The sequence below is a fragment of the Myotis lucifugus genome, unplaced genomic scaffold, assembly GCF_000147115.1.
Source record: "Myotis lucifugus unplaced genomic scaffold, Myoluc2.0 scaffold_231, whole genome shotgun sequence".
Classification (NCBI taxonomy): Eukaryota; Metazoa; Chordata; class Mammalia; order Chiroptera; family Vespertilionidae; genus Myotis; species Myotis lucifugus.
In genome coordinates this window covers 687003-700889 of record NW_005871279.1, presented here as the reverse complement: position 1 = coordinate 700889, position 13887 = coordinate 687003, and the positions used below count along the sequence as shown (strand labels likewise).

Sequence of the window (13887 nt, the reverse complement as noted above, 5' to 3'; positions counted from 1 at the left end):
CGTGGCTGAGCCCGCCTCAGGGCCGAGAGCCGGCTTTGCCGGAGGAAGCGCGCGCTGGGGCGTCTCTGTCGTCCCACCCCGACTTTAGCTTTGCAGCCTCCCCTCCCAACAGTCCACTTGTCACCGCATGTGCCCAGCGCAGCTACCCCGCAAGGGGCTGTCCAACAGGTTAGAGACCGGCTGCGCCCCGTCGGGACCGTAGCCCCGGGAGGCGGGGGCCTAAGCACCGCGCATTCGCTGAGCCCGGGCGGCCTTTGGTTTCGGGGCTCGGGTTGCGGCGGGGGAGCCGGTTTCTCCCACCGTCGCCGGGATGGCTTTTGCCTCGCTGGCCTCCTGCTTTGCAACGTCACGATCACTAAAGCACGTTAGCGAGGGGCAGTCCGTGAGCTGGACAGACAGCCACGACACCACCTAACAACCAGCACCTGCCCGTCGCGGCGCTCGGTCAGCAGGGGCCCGGCTTCCCTCTCGGACCGACAGGCACTTCCGCGGGCCTCGGCGGCTGTTGCAGGCGCCCAGCGGCTCTGTCGGGCGTGGTGCGCGTTTACTTGAGCTGCCGGACCACCATCCTCTCCGCTGGCGGATCTGAAGTGCACGCAGGGAACTTCCTGTCTCAGCGCAGGTCCCCGCCCGGCTGCCAGGCTGGATGCGGCCCGGAGGTGTGTGTGTGAACGAGGCTCCTGACCCCGCCGCGCGGTGGGATGCGCTCTGGAGCGCACGGACACCCGCGGGCACCCAGCGCCTTTCAGCGCCGGCCACACTGCTGAACACCCCGGGCCAGCAGCCATCAGAACAATCCCCACTGCGCACACCGTCTGGGCTCCCCCAACTTTGTTTTCTGCAAAGCTTTGAGATATTTCTCTACAGTTACATACAAAAGAGGAAAACGGGGAGCAAATGCATTCAGCAGACATTTCTTGGGACCTCGGGGGTGCCTCTGCTAGGTTCTGGGTGTGTGCAGGTTGCGCCCTGCCCTCCGGAGGCCGTGCTATGGGCGGGCGGGCGTGGCCCAGGGGTTGAGCGCGGGGATGATAAAGACGCCCACGGTGAGGTGAACCGGGGAGGTCAGGGTTTGATTCCAGTCAGGGCACATGCCTAGGAGGCAGCTGATCAACGATTCTCTCTCCTCATTCATGTTTCTCTTCTCTCTTCCTCTCTGAAATCAATAAAAAAAATTTTTTTTAAATAAAAAGAAGCTGCTTGATGGCTTCTTGTCAGTAATTTCCCGTAGACAAGGTTAGGACACTTACTAGTAACAATAGGAAGGCTCTGTTTATGTCTGTTGGCCCTAGAATGGGTATTGATTTTCTTGTAGAGTTTTAATCCTTCAGAGTTGTTTAGATTAGTTGGTGTGTTGTTTTTTTTTTTAAATTAAAATCTGTTGGCAGTAAAATGTGAATTGTGAATGTTTCTTTTGATTTAATAATTTTACATTGCAATGATTATAGTCAATTCAAACTGTATAATTGCCTTTTTACTTTTTTTAATTGAAATATAATTGCCATAGAACATTATGTTATTTTAGGTGTACAAAAGAATGGTTTAGAATTTGTATAAATTGTTTTTTAAAAGCTTGCCCCCCCCCCCCCAAGCTTTATACAAATATTTATTCTCACTTCTGCTTGGGTGGTCCGTGAGGTTTATAGGCAGGCTGTGTGGGCTGTACTCCTCTGTACAAAGCATTCTGTTGTTTAATTATCATATTTCTTAGATCCTAAGATATGTCTTTTTTAGCTATTTCTGAAATGGTGATGCATCTTGCAGTTTTTGGTACATTCAGTGTGGTGTGGAATGTCATCTGTCCACTTCTCAAAAGCTGTTAAAAAGAATTGTTATTTTACAATATGGATAGTGTGAGAATCAGGGAAATGGTATATTTTCCCAGTAACTTCTAAGCTAGGTACCAATGAACTGAGCCTCAAATCATTTCATTGTGAACACAGAAACAATACGTGATGTAACTTTTGGCAGTATAAATAGTGAAATGTATATTCTAACAAAGGCGTTTGTTATGCAGTGCTAGTGTTTGTTAGTGATTGTAGATGGAAAAAATGCGTTAAGTGTTTATATTTTTGGCGTTAGTATTCTGCACACTTTGTCTGAGCACACTTCCTGAGGAATGTGCTTATATAACTGTGTTCATATATTGTGCTTAAAGAAAAGCCTTTCAATTACGTCTTCCTGCTCCTGACATCCTTACATTATAAGCTAACCGATCGTGAGGGCTAAGAGATGTGTGGCTGAATGTGAAACTACTTTTTCATCTTAGGGTACTTTTAATGATACAAACCTTCTGAGCCAATCTGTTTTTAAAGATTAAATATGAGCAGAGTGTCAGGGCATCCCTGGGTTCAATGACTTGCTAAGAAGCCCAGCTGATTGAATATAGCAAAAGGGGACCAAGTGCGTAATGTTCCAGCAACTAGTTGTGGCAGCTACGCAATTGCCAACCAGGGAAGCTCATTAGAGCCCAGGTTTTTTTGTTAATTGGGGGCTAGTCACCTAAGCATCCTTTGCCTGGAAGCTTAGTTGTTGCAATATGTACCAAACTCCCAGACTCCCACCCTAGCTGGGTTGGCTCAGTAGATAGAGCGTCCACCCTGTGGACTGAAGGGTCTCAGGTTCGATTCCCATCAGGGGCTTGTACCTCGATTCCAGCCCGGGTTGGGGCAAGTTCGGGAGGCACCCAATTGATGTGTTTCTCCTCCCTTTCACTCTCTGAAAAAACAGTGGAAAATATCCTCGGGTTAGGATTAACCAAAAAATAATAAAAAATCCGAGACTCCCAGAAGGAAAGCAGATGTTCAGTATAAAACACATTGTTTGCACAAACAGTTAAGTCGGAGTGAGTCACTCTTTTTTTGTTGTTGTTAATCCTCACCCGATTTTTTCCCATTGATTTTGAGAGAAAGTGAAAGGGAGGGGGCGATAGAGAGAAACATGGATGTGAGAAAGACACATTGATTGGTTGCCTCCTGAAAGCGCCTGACAGAGGTATGTTCCCTTGACCTCAATCAAACCAGAGACCCTTCAGTCTGTGGCCAGTGCTCCATCCACTGAGCCAAACCAGCGAGGGCCATAGTGAGTCACTGTTAACATTTAAACAGTGGTGGGAATGCTCCTAAATAAAAACTCGCTGAGGTCTGCCATAAACTGGCCTTTCGTAGGATAGCAGTGCTCTTTGCTAATCCGTTTTCATGCCTGGGGTCTAAGTACTAGGAATACTTTGTTTCACTGAATTCCTGGGTTCTTTGGTTGAGAAATCAAAACGGTCTGGAAAACTTGAAAGGAAAAGGAAACATTTTCAGCAAATTTTTGTCTCATTGACGACACATTATAAAACACTAAAGTTAATTTCTTTTCTAAGCTTAAGCCCTTACCTCTCCAGTGCAAGCTTTTAGTGTCTATTTTTATTAGTTTTCCATCATCCTGTGTTTCTCCACCAAAAGCACTTGATCTGAGCTATTTGTGGGCACAAAATTTAGAAGCTAAAATGAGGTCGCTAGAGAGTTTTGTATTTTGACGTTTCCACTCCCTACTGTGTTCAGTTTACATTTGGGTTGTATTCTAAAGGTTTATTAATAAATTAGTTGTTGCAATATGTAACAGATTATTCCAGGGTTTATTCCTAGGCCCGACCACTAATTGTACTTAGTCCACGTTGTAGCTGAAATACAGCTTAGTTATAATGACAGAGGAGCAGAAAACAGTGTTCTTGCAATTCGGATAGCCCAACAAAATAGGAAGCCATAACATCTAATAATAAGTTACTGGTCTCTGGGAAAAATTGGTTTTAATAAGTGCAGATGTTTAAAATTTATTTTTTGTTAATCCTCATCCAAGGATATTTTTTCCATTGATTTTTTTTTTTTTTTTTTTTTTTTTTTTGGGAGGGAGGGAAGAGAGAGAGAGACATCAATTAGTTGCCTCCTGCACATGCTCCAAGTCGGGCCAGGGATCGAACCTACAACCAAGCACGCGCCCAGGAATCGAACCTTTGACCCTTTGGTGAGCAGGCAGCCGCTCTAACTACTGAGAAACACCGGCTAGGGCAATAAGTGCAGATTTTTATAACCTTTTTTGGGGACAGAGACTCCTTTAAGAATCCGGTGAAAGCAATGGACCCACCACCGCCTCCTAGAAAAAATAAAAGTTTAAATAGATATTTGCAGTTTCAGGAAATTTATATAATTTGAATTACCATTCTTGAACCCCAGACGAAGGCCACCTGCTTGATAACCATAGTTGTGGTTTGGGGGCAGTTCTGAGAGGTTTGGCAGTGCTTGGGAGTGTTGCTGCTCCTGCTCCTGCTCCTGCAGTGTGGTCTGTGGGCCAGCAGCACCCCTGCCTGGCTGCTGTGAGAGAACCTCAGCCCTCCGTCCATCAGGCCTAACGCCCAGGGGATGTGCACATCCGAGATGGAGCAGTGCTGTGGTAGAGGTTTGTGATGTGGGTATGCTGTTATGTTTAACTTCCAGCTTTTTAAAGACTTGGGATATAACTACCTTTAGCCTTCACTTTTCAGCTTCTAATTAGTTTTTTTTTTTTTTTAATGGGAGAGAGGTTTCTGATAAAGTGACACTTTTCAGGCATAAGCTGAGATTTGGAAGTGGGAGTTTCACGTGGACTTGGGAGCAGGCTGGCAGGCTGCTTCTTGCTCCGGCCACCAGCTGACACCACACCCGGGACGTGGCAGTGGGCGTCCTGGCCGGCAGATGGGGTGGCGCTGTGGTTAGGAGCGCCTGGAGTGGGCGCTGTTGGTGGCTCTCCAGTCAAGTGTCTGTAACTCAAAGTACATCTCATTAGATTTGGGACCTGGTGCTGATTGAAGCCAAATTAAAAAGATTTTCGATTTTGTTGTGTCAGTGGCCACAGGCTGAACTGTGACGGGGAGTTGCTGAGACAGTCGAATCATTTAAGTCGGGATAATTATACTTCCTGATAAACTAGGATTCCACAACATAGTGCTGTGTGCACGGACAGCGTGCTGTCCTCAGAGGAATGTGGGATCCGCAGTTTGAATCCTGGCCGGGAGGAATGGTGTGTGGGCTTCAGGCTGCCCCTGAGGAGAAGGCCTGGACTCACAGGGTCTCCTGAGGCTCATGGCCGTGCCTGGCTGCGAACACCAACACATGCTCTTTGTTCTTTTGGTAGGTTTGCCTCCCCTCACAGCTTCGTCTGGAAGACGGAACGATGCCAAAGAAAGCAAAGCCTGCGGGGACTGGGCAGGAAGAGGGGCCTGCTCCCTGCAAACAGCCGAAGGTGGAGGCGGCCGGGGGGCCCTTCACTTTAAACTTCGACAGCCCCAGTGGCTTCTTTGAAAGTTTAATCTCGCCCATCCAGACGGAGACTTTTTTCAAGGAATTCTGGGAGCAGAAGCCCCTGCTCATTCAGAGAGAGGACCCTGCGCTGGCCGCGTATTACCAGTCCCTGTTCAGGCTCTCAGACCTGAAGAGTCTGTGCGGCCGGGGTATGTACTACGGACGGGACGTCAATGTCTGCCGCTGTGTCCATGGGAAGAAGAAGGTTTTAAATAAAGATGGCAAAGTGCACTTCCTCCAGCTGAGAAAAGATTTTGATCAGAAAAGGGCAACAATTCAGTTTCACCAGCCTCAGAGATTTAAGGTAACAGGTTCTCCCCCCGCAGAATCCTCGTGTGTTTAAAGGGTTAACATGTGGCCACAGACCAGCTCAGGGGCGAACCTGTGGTCTGGTGGTGATTTGCCTCCTGCCAGCTTGAGAAGGGGGAGCGCCTGTTTGGTCTTCAAATGCATCTCAAATGAGGAGATTCTGGGTTCTCTTTTGACTGAATTGTTAGAAAATGTCTAACATGCAGGGTGGACATGGTTGGGTGTCATAGAGCTGCAAAACCTAAATTATGTCGCTAGTGTTAAAAGTTCTGTGGGCTGGCTTTTGTCTCGGTGTAAGGCAGACATTTCTGTTGGGCTTGCCCTTTTCTTGTAATTGAAGGCATGCAGAGTAGCATCACGGTGGTCGTGTCCTCCTTGAAGTTCCTCCCTTACGGCCTGCATCTGCCTAGGTAGAGGCTGCAGAGCCGTGCAGATGTCCATGTGGCCTCAGTGCCCCGCCCGCTCCACAGCTGCTGTGGGAAAGCCTGGTTTCTTTCTCTCTTGCAGGGATATGTGGCTCCCCTCTGGCCCCTCAGTCTGGCTTATTCCCTGAAGAGGGGGTTAGTGCCTGGAGAGAGGGCATGTACTCGGCCCCTTTCGCCCTTCTCCATCTGTACCCATTTTCTAGGTTGTCATTTCTCCTCCCATCCCGTTACATATCAGTTTTGTGCGGGGAATTCCCAAATGTAAGTCTCTTGTCCTTACTTCTTGCCGGAACTTGAGACGGAGACAGCCAGAAGCTCACTTAAAGACGTCGCCACACGGGCGTTCTAGCAGCTCAAGCTCCATATTTCTAGGAGAGAACTCCTTTTCCTCCTTCGAAAAGCTGTTCTTTAGCAAGTCTTCCCCATTTCAGTGGATGGAGCTGGGAGCTAACTCACTGTCCAAGGCAAAAGCCCGGGAGTATTTGTCCATCAGCAGGTCCCGGCAGTGCTACTTCCAAGTGCATCTTGACCTTTCTACTCCCTCTCCCTTCCCTCCACCTGCTCGTTCCTCGCCTCACTGCTGCCTTTGTAGCTTCCCCACTGATCTCTCTTGCTTTCGACAGTCCATTCTCCACACAGTAGCCAGAGTGAGCTTTTAAGACATGGAGGCAAGCAACAGACTGACTAAACTCAGAGAGAAGGGGCGGGGGGAAGGGAGAGATTAAGAAAAGAACTTATATGCACACATGCATAACCCATGGACACAGACAATAGTGTGGTGAAGGCCTGCAGGGATGGGGGGGTTGTGGGGGGGAGAGGGGGGTGTTAACTGCGGGAGTGGAGTGGAGGGAGTCATTGGAGGGGAAGGGACATTTGTAATACTTTCAACAACAAAGATAAAAATAAATAAATACAGCAAAAATGTAAATTGGATCCTGTCATCTCCCTGCTTAAAGGCCTGCCCGGTTCCAGACCGCCCGCCTGCCAGCCTCGGTTTTGTGCTCCAGTCTTTTCTGTGGGGTCAGTCCTAGCGCAGAAAATTCTCGAGGCCAGAGGTGTCGGCTCTTTCACGCTTCTTAATTCTCGGTATCTGGGAGTTAATAGCTCAGTACAGACTGTAAGCAAATGAGAACACGCGCCCCGTCTTACTGTTAATGGACTTTCCCCTCCCCTTCCCTCCTCCGTTGAAGGATGAACTTTGGAGGATCCAGGAGCAGCTGGAATGCTACTTTGGCTCCTTGGTTGGCTCGAATGTGTACATAACCCCCGCCGGCTCGCAGGGCCTGCCGCCCCATTATGATGACGTCGAGGTGAGAGCGGGAGAGCGCTGTGGGGCCGGGGAGGGAGGAGTTGCTGAGAGTCGGGTCAGGATGGGGGTCAGGGTTCAGGCCACCTCTTGGGCCAGGTCTCTGTCCACTCTTCCTGTGCCGTCTCTGGAGACCTTGACCCCACCTGGATGTTGGGCCAAAACCACGTCCACCCAACGGTTTCCTTCCTGCTCCTTCCCCGAGGGCACGGGTCGTTTCCGGCCGACTGATACGAGGGCCGCACCTTCTGTTGGGTTTATCTACAGAAAAGTGTGATTGGCTTTCTCACTTCGCAGTGTACGGTCCTTAATAAGGTGAAGCCACAGAGCAGACCTACATCTGCTTTCATTTTGCCCTTTTTCTGTAGCTGCCAGAAATACATACATTTTTCCGTTTGTGAAAACCTAGGGGCAGCTGGAGTGAAGGTCATGGTTTCCCTGAAGCACTGGCACCTTGACAAGCGTTGATTTCACTCCCCGGGAGCTGCCAGAAACAGTTAGCGTTTTGGCTTAGGTCTTTTGTAGTTTTATTTTTGTACCAATACAAGGTGTGAACACAGAGCAATTAGTAACAAGTCATTTTTTTCTCCCTTTAAGAGCAGTTTGATATCAATGCATTTTCCAAAAGGTCTTGGTTCTTTAAAATACGTTTTTAACAGAGTATTGAGATATCTTTGGCTGAATGAAGAACAAAAACCTTAAAGCTTTTCTACCTGCCAGAGATTATATTCAGGATCTTGGACATCCGGTCATCTCCGAAGCTCGGCTTTGCCGCGAGAGATCATGGGCTTTAAGCTGTCGGGTCGGAGATTTGAAGGAATGAGATCGTGGTCTGTAGTGGGATGTAGAGAACTCGGCGAGGCCTCACGAAAGTGAGAAGAATGATATCCCTCTTAAAGGTTAAAGCCAGTAGTGGCGGCTCTTATAACATGCGGAGTGAAATGTGTCTGATCTTCATTTTTATTTTTTATCTGAAACGGGTGATCCATCTGAGCCCTTGGAGGCTCCCTCGGGAGCAGCCGCCTGTGAGGCAGCTCTGACCTCGGCCTGTGGCTCTCCCTCCCCAGGTGTTCATCCTGCAGCTGGAGGGGCAGAAACACTGGCGCCTCTACCGCCCCACGGTGCCCCTGGCGCGCGAGTATAGCGTGGAGGCGGAGGACGGGCTCGGGAGGCCGGCACACGAGTTCACGTTGAAGGTACGGGCCTTGCGCTGTGGGCGCCCCTCCCGAGACAGGTTCAGGTCTGAGGCTCCGTGATCCCCTCGCGGTCCCATGGGAGTGTGTCCCAGGGTTTCGGGGCAGGCGGCTCATCCCCCCAGCACTGCAGCTTCCAAAGGCACCTGGTAACTGGTAGAAGTGAGCCAAGGAGGCGCTAAGTTCATTTCCCAAGTGACCTTATGCAATCTCCACATACAATCCACGTCCAGCAGGAATGAATCATGAATTTGCTGTCCTCTGACTTCTCTCGAGTAAACGTGGAAGGTTGGTCTTGGGCAGCTGTGCCGGGTCTCGGGGGGGCCGGGGGGCGTTGGCACTGGGTGTAGGCGGCTGAGGCAGAGCCCAGGCAGGGACCCCCGTTTTCCTACTGGTAACATTCCAGAGTGGCCCATGCTCCTCCTGACTGAGCCGACTCTGCACTCTCCCCCTCCCCCTGCATGTGGCTGCCAGAAGAGCAGTAATCACGATGGCCGGGCCCTTGGAGGAGGCCAGGCGGCTTGATCCTGCCCTGGCTCCTTGGCATCGTGCTGCTGAGAAAGCCTGTCTGTGAGCAGTTAGCTCAGTGGTTCTCAACCTTCTGGCCCTTTAAATACAGTTCCTCATGTTGGGACCCAACCATAAAATTGTTTTCGTTGCTACTTCATAACTGTAATGTTGCTACTGTTATGAATCGTAATGTAAATATCTGATATGCAGGATGGTCTTAGGCGACCCCTGTGAAAGGGTCGTCCGACCGATAGAGGGGTCGCGACCCACAGGTTGAGAACCGCTGAGTTAGCTGGACGGGGTCGTGGCCGCCAACCCCAGCAGGTGGGGGTGAGAAGCAGTCTTAGAGGATAAGACAGCTCCATCGTTAAGCTTTGTACCTTTTCCTACAAAACATAGATTTAATTTCTTTCTGTGTCAGTAAGATAATAGTTCATTCAGACCATTCCAGGGATTCTGCCTACCTGGTATACTTGTATATAGTTACTGTGTTTTTAAATGTCTGGTATGTTGAAGTTATAATTAGTGTTCAGTTCTTACTCAGTGCCTTGTGGCCCCTTCTTGATTTTAAAATCTTTGCCTGCCTGCCAATAACTGGGGGAACAACCTCCCTTTTTAGGATGGGCGCCTGTATTGCAGGAGACTTCAATAAACACAACAATAAAGGTACCTGTCACTTCTTATGCTCTTGATCAGCAGTCAGCAAACTGTGGCCCATGGGTCAGCATATGGCCTGAAGCCTGTTTTCATAAATAAAGTTCTTTGGGTCCCAGCCACACTCATTCCTTAGGTCCAGTCCAGGACTGCGTTCACGTCACCCCGCAGGGTAGACTAGTTGCTGCCGAGACCATGTGGCCCACAAACCACAAATACTGACACAAATATCCCTGACCCTTTATAGAGGGAGTTTGGCAGTCCTTGGTCTTGGAGAAGCATGTTTATCGAGGCTCTCTGTTGATTATTTTTAGGCCGGAGGCTAAGCGGCCCTGGTCTCTGAGGCAGGGCTGTTACCCACACTGATGCCTATCTCCCTGCCCTGCCCAGAGGGCTGGGCTCCGCCTGGTCCTCAAGGGTCGCTGGGGCCGGGACTGAGGAGATGGAGCTCCGCCCACTCGTCACCCTGATCACAGCTCATTAGGAGAAGCCCGCACCTCCCACAGGAGCAGGACAGCAGCGTGTGCGCAGGGCTGTTCCAGGTGTATGTCTGTGCACGTGCGAGTTTAATCAGTGAAACCCCTCAAACGTGATTGTGCATAAATGCCCAGTATATGCAATAGAAAAGCTGGTCCCTCTGGTGGGTGGGGGCTGTATAGGGCCTTCTCACCCCCAACTCCGGTGGCCGCCTGTGTGGCATGGCTGCCCAACTCAGGATCCGGGGGTGAGCTGCACTGTGACGGAAACTGCACTGTGGCTGGGGAACCCAACAGCCCTGAGTGAGGCCCTCTGCCGTCACTTAGGAGCGGTGTGTCCTGGGCGAGTTATTTATTTAAATCTAAGTCTCCTTATTAACACGCAGACCACAGTATTGACATTGCAGATTGTAACGACTGAAAAATATTACTTTGATGCCTCCCTTACAGTGACATTCCTGGAAGAGATGGGTACATGTCAATATATTGCTGCTTATCAAATTACCACAAATCCACACACACTCAGTGACTGGAAACAACACGCATTTGTTATCTCACTGTTCTTCAGTTCACAAGTCCAGAGGGGATTTCCCGGGGCTGAAATCAAGGTGTCCGCGTTCTGCATTCCTCCCGAGGCCTTGGGGAGGTCAGCTCCGGCCTTTCCCTCCCCAGAGGCTGCTGCAGCCTGGGCTCAGGGCCAGCAGCTGGCAGCCTGGTCTTTCTGGCGCTGCCTTCTCTCCGGTGCTCCCTGCCAATGCTCCGCCCTATAAGGATCCTGTGATTGCATTGGGCCCACCTACACAATCCAGAAAACCGCCCTGTCAGCAACCTGATTCGTTCACACTTGTTGCCATTGTCTGTGTGACCTGCCTATGCACAGGCGCTGGGGTGAGGACAGACATCTTTGGGGCCCTGACACAGTGCCCTCGGCTTTCTCTCCTCTCCTCCTCCGGGGGCCCCTCCCTGCAGGCTTTCTTTCCCCCCATTCCTCCAGAGCCCCCTTCTCAAGGTCACCGTGACATCCCCGCGGTCAGGGGCAGGGTCAACCCTGAGTCCCCACCTTAGTCTGCCTGTTGGCAGCATGTGACACTGGGACCCTCGCCTTCTCCCTGGGTGTCCGGGAGGCGCCCTCTCATGGTTCTTTCTCCGCCTTCCTGACTGTTGCTGGTCATTCTCCGTGGTTTTGTCTTCAGTCTTCCCCCCTCCGAAGGGTAGGGGCCAGGGTCGTTTCCTGGACCTCTTTTCTCAATCCATGGCCACGACCAAGGATTAAATGCCTTCTACACTGACGTATCTTAAATGCTGTGTTGCATCTCTAGTCCATGTCTTCAAACTCTAGACTTACATAGTCTCAGTTAGAAAGGTAAAAGGTGTTGACAATTTCATATTTCCCAAATAAAAATCACGTCCCACCCTGTCCCAGCCTCCTCCCCTCTATAAATGTGTCACCATTTTCCTTCTTGTTTAGGACAAACCCCTTGGACATGGATTTATACAAAAACCTCCTATTTGGTGCTCCCTTTTCTGACATAACCACCGCAGTGGCCCCTTGAGATCCAGTGCACCTTCTGCCCGGCCCTTCAGTGACTTGGATTAAACCCAGAGTAAAAGCCCAGCCCTTAAAACCGCCCAGAAGGCCTAGAGCAGCCGTGGGCAAACTACGGCCCGCGGGCCGGATCCGCCCGTTTGAAATGAATAAAACTAAAAAAAAAAAAGACCGTACCCTTTTATGTAATGATGTTTACTTTGAATTTATATTAGTTCACACACACACTCCATGCATGCTTTTGTTCCGGCCCTCCGGTCCAGTTTAAGAACCCATTGTGGCCCTCGAGTCAAAAAGTTTGCCCACCCCTGGCCTAGAGTCTGGCTGCTTTGCTGCCTTCTCCCCTCCCCTCCCATCACTTCCACCTTCACTCACTACCCTGAGCTACACTGGCCTGCCAGGGGCTCCTCCAATGTGCCGGCACGTTCTAGCCTCAGGACCTTGGCACCCCCCCCCCCCCCCCCCGCCTCCCCGCCCCACCCCAATCCTTTCTCCCCAGGTAGTCACATGGCTGGCTCACTCACTTCCTAAAGTCTCTACTGAGATGTCCCTCCAGCAGAGCGCGTTTCCCCTGAGCGTTCTGGATAAAATAGCACCTCTTACCCCAGGCACACCCGCCTCCCCTTCCTCTGCTGCTTGTTGTGCTTGCATTGCATTCACCACCACTTGACGTTATTTATTTGCTACTTTTAAAAATCTAAGCCAAATGCCTGCTCATTGGAATGTACTGCACGAGGCAGGTCTTTGTGCTGCTCAGTGCCTGGCGTGGGGGGAGGGCGGGGAAGTGGTAATCAGTGTCTGTGGGATGAGTAAATGAATGAATGAAGTATGTATGTGAGGGCCTCATCAGAGGACTGGCACTGAAAGACCCAGCAACGCTAGCTCTAACTGTGAGGAAAGCATTTATGGACTTGAACTACTGATTTCCCGGTCCGCTGGGTTCATGGCAAGTAAGCCTCCAGGATAGCCCTTTGAATATAGTAATTATATACTGTTTCTTGCTTTAAAGCAGATCTTAACATTTAAAAAGTTTTAAATCTGATATTTTCTTTTAATTTTTAAATATATTTTTATTGATTTTAGAGAGGAAGGGAGAGAGAGAGATAGAAACATCAATGATGAAAGAGAATCATTGATTGACTGCCTCTTGCATGTGTCCCACTGGGGATTGAGCCCACAACCAGGGCATGTGCCCTTGACCAGAATTGAACCTGGGACCCTTCAGTCCACAAGCCGACGCTGCATCCACCGAGCCAAACCAGCTAGGGCTAAATCTGATATTTCTTTAAAGCATTTTAAAAAATATATGTTTTTATTGATTTTAGAGAGAGAGGAAGGGAGAGGGATAGAAACATCTGCCTCCTGCATGCCCCACACTGGGGATGGTGCTTGAAACCTGGGCACGTGTCCTGACCAGGAATCGAACCAGTGACCTCTTGGTTCATGGGCCAACATGCAACCAGTGAGCCACACCGGCTTGAGCTCTCCCTCCAGGGTCCAAGCTCTTACCCAGTGAGCCGGACTGCTTCCTGTGGCTGCAGACAGGAGAGAAGCGGCTCTCAAGAGCCCCTCTCCGCTCCTCGGCAGCTGCTACAGTGCCCTTCATCAGGTGGGATTAGGAGGTAGCTCAGGGCAGGGGTGGGTTGGGAGAGAGCCAGACAGAGTGGAGGAGGAAGTACCTGATCTTTACTTCCGTCTATTTTTAGGTTCAGGTGAGGGGTTATTTGGTGTTTCATTCAAACATTTCTCGAGTCTGTCACGTGTGCTGGGTGCCCTGGTAGTCTAGGTTCTGGGACTACAGATGGAGACAGGCTGCTCCTGGAAGAGCGTACAGACTGGCAGGGACTGGCGGGTTAAAACTGTGTTATTTTTTTTTTTTTTTAAATATATTTCATGGATTTTTTACAGAGAGGGAAGGGAGAGAGATAGAGAGCTAGAAAACATCGATGGAGAGAGAACTTCGATCAGCTTGCCTTCCTGCACATCTCCTACTGGGGATGGTGCCCGCAACCAGGTACATAATATGCCGGAATCGAAGCTGCTGTTCTTCAGTCTGCAGGTAGGGCTCTACCACTTCAAACGCCCATTAATTGAAACAGCTCCGTTGCAAGCCGCGCAATCATCCCAGATATTTCTTATTCAACAGA

The 13887-nt window shown here is 50.0% G+C and overlaps 1 protein-coding gene across 1 annotated transcript in view; it reads left to right on the top strand.

Moving 5' to 3' along the window:
* Positions 1-3956: 3956 nt before the first annotated feature.
* RIOX2 (ribosomal oxygenase 2) overlaps positions 3957-13887 on the top strand; it is a 19551-nt gene continuing 9620 nt past the window's right edge. The window contains exons 1-4 of the mRNA XM_023762088.1: positions 3957-4440; positions 5155-5625; positions 7246-7365; positions 8429-8557. Of these exons, the coding sequence (XP_023617856.1) occupies positions 5194-5625; positions 7246-7365; positions 8429-8557 (681 nt within the window). The 5' untranslated portion in view covers positions 3957-4440; positions 5155-5193. The remainder of the gene's footprint in view (positions 4441-5154; positions 5626-7245; positions 7366-8428; positions 8558-13887) is intronic.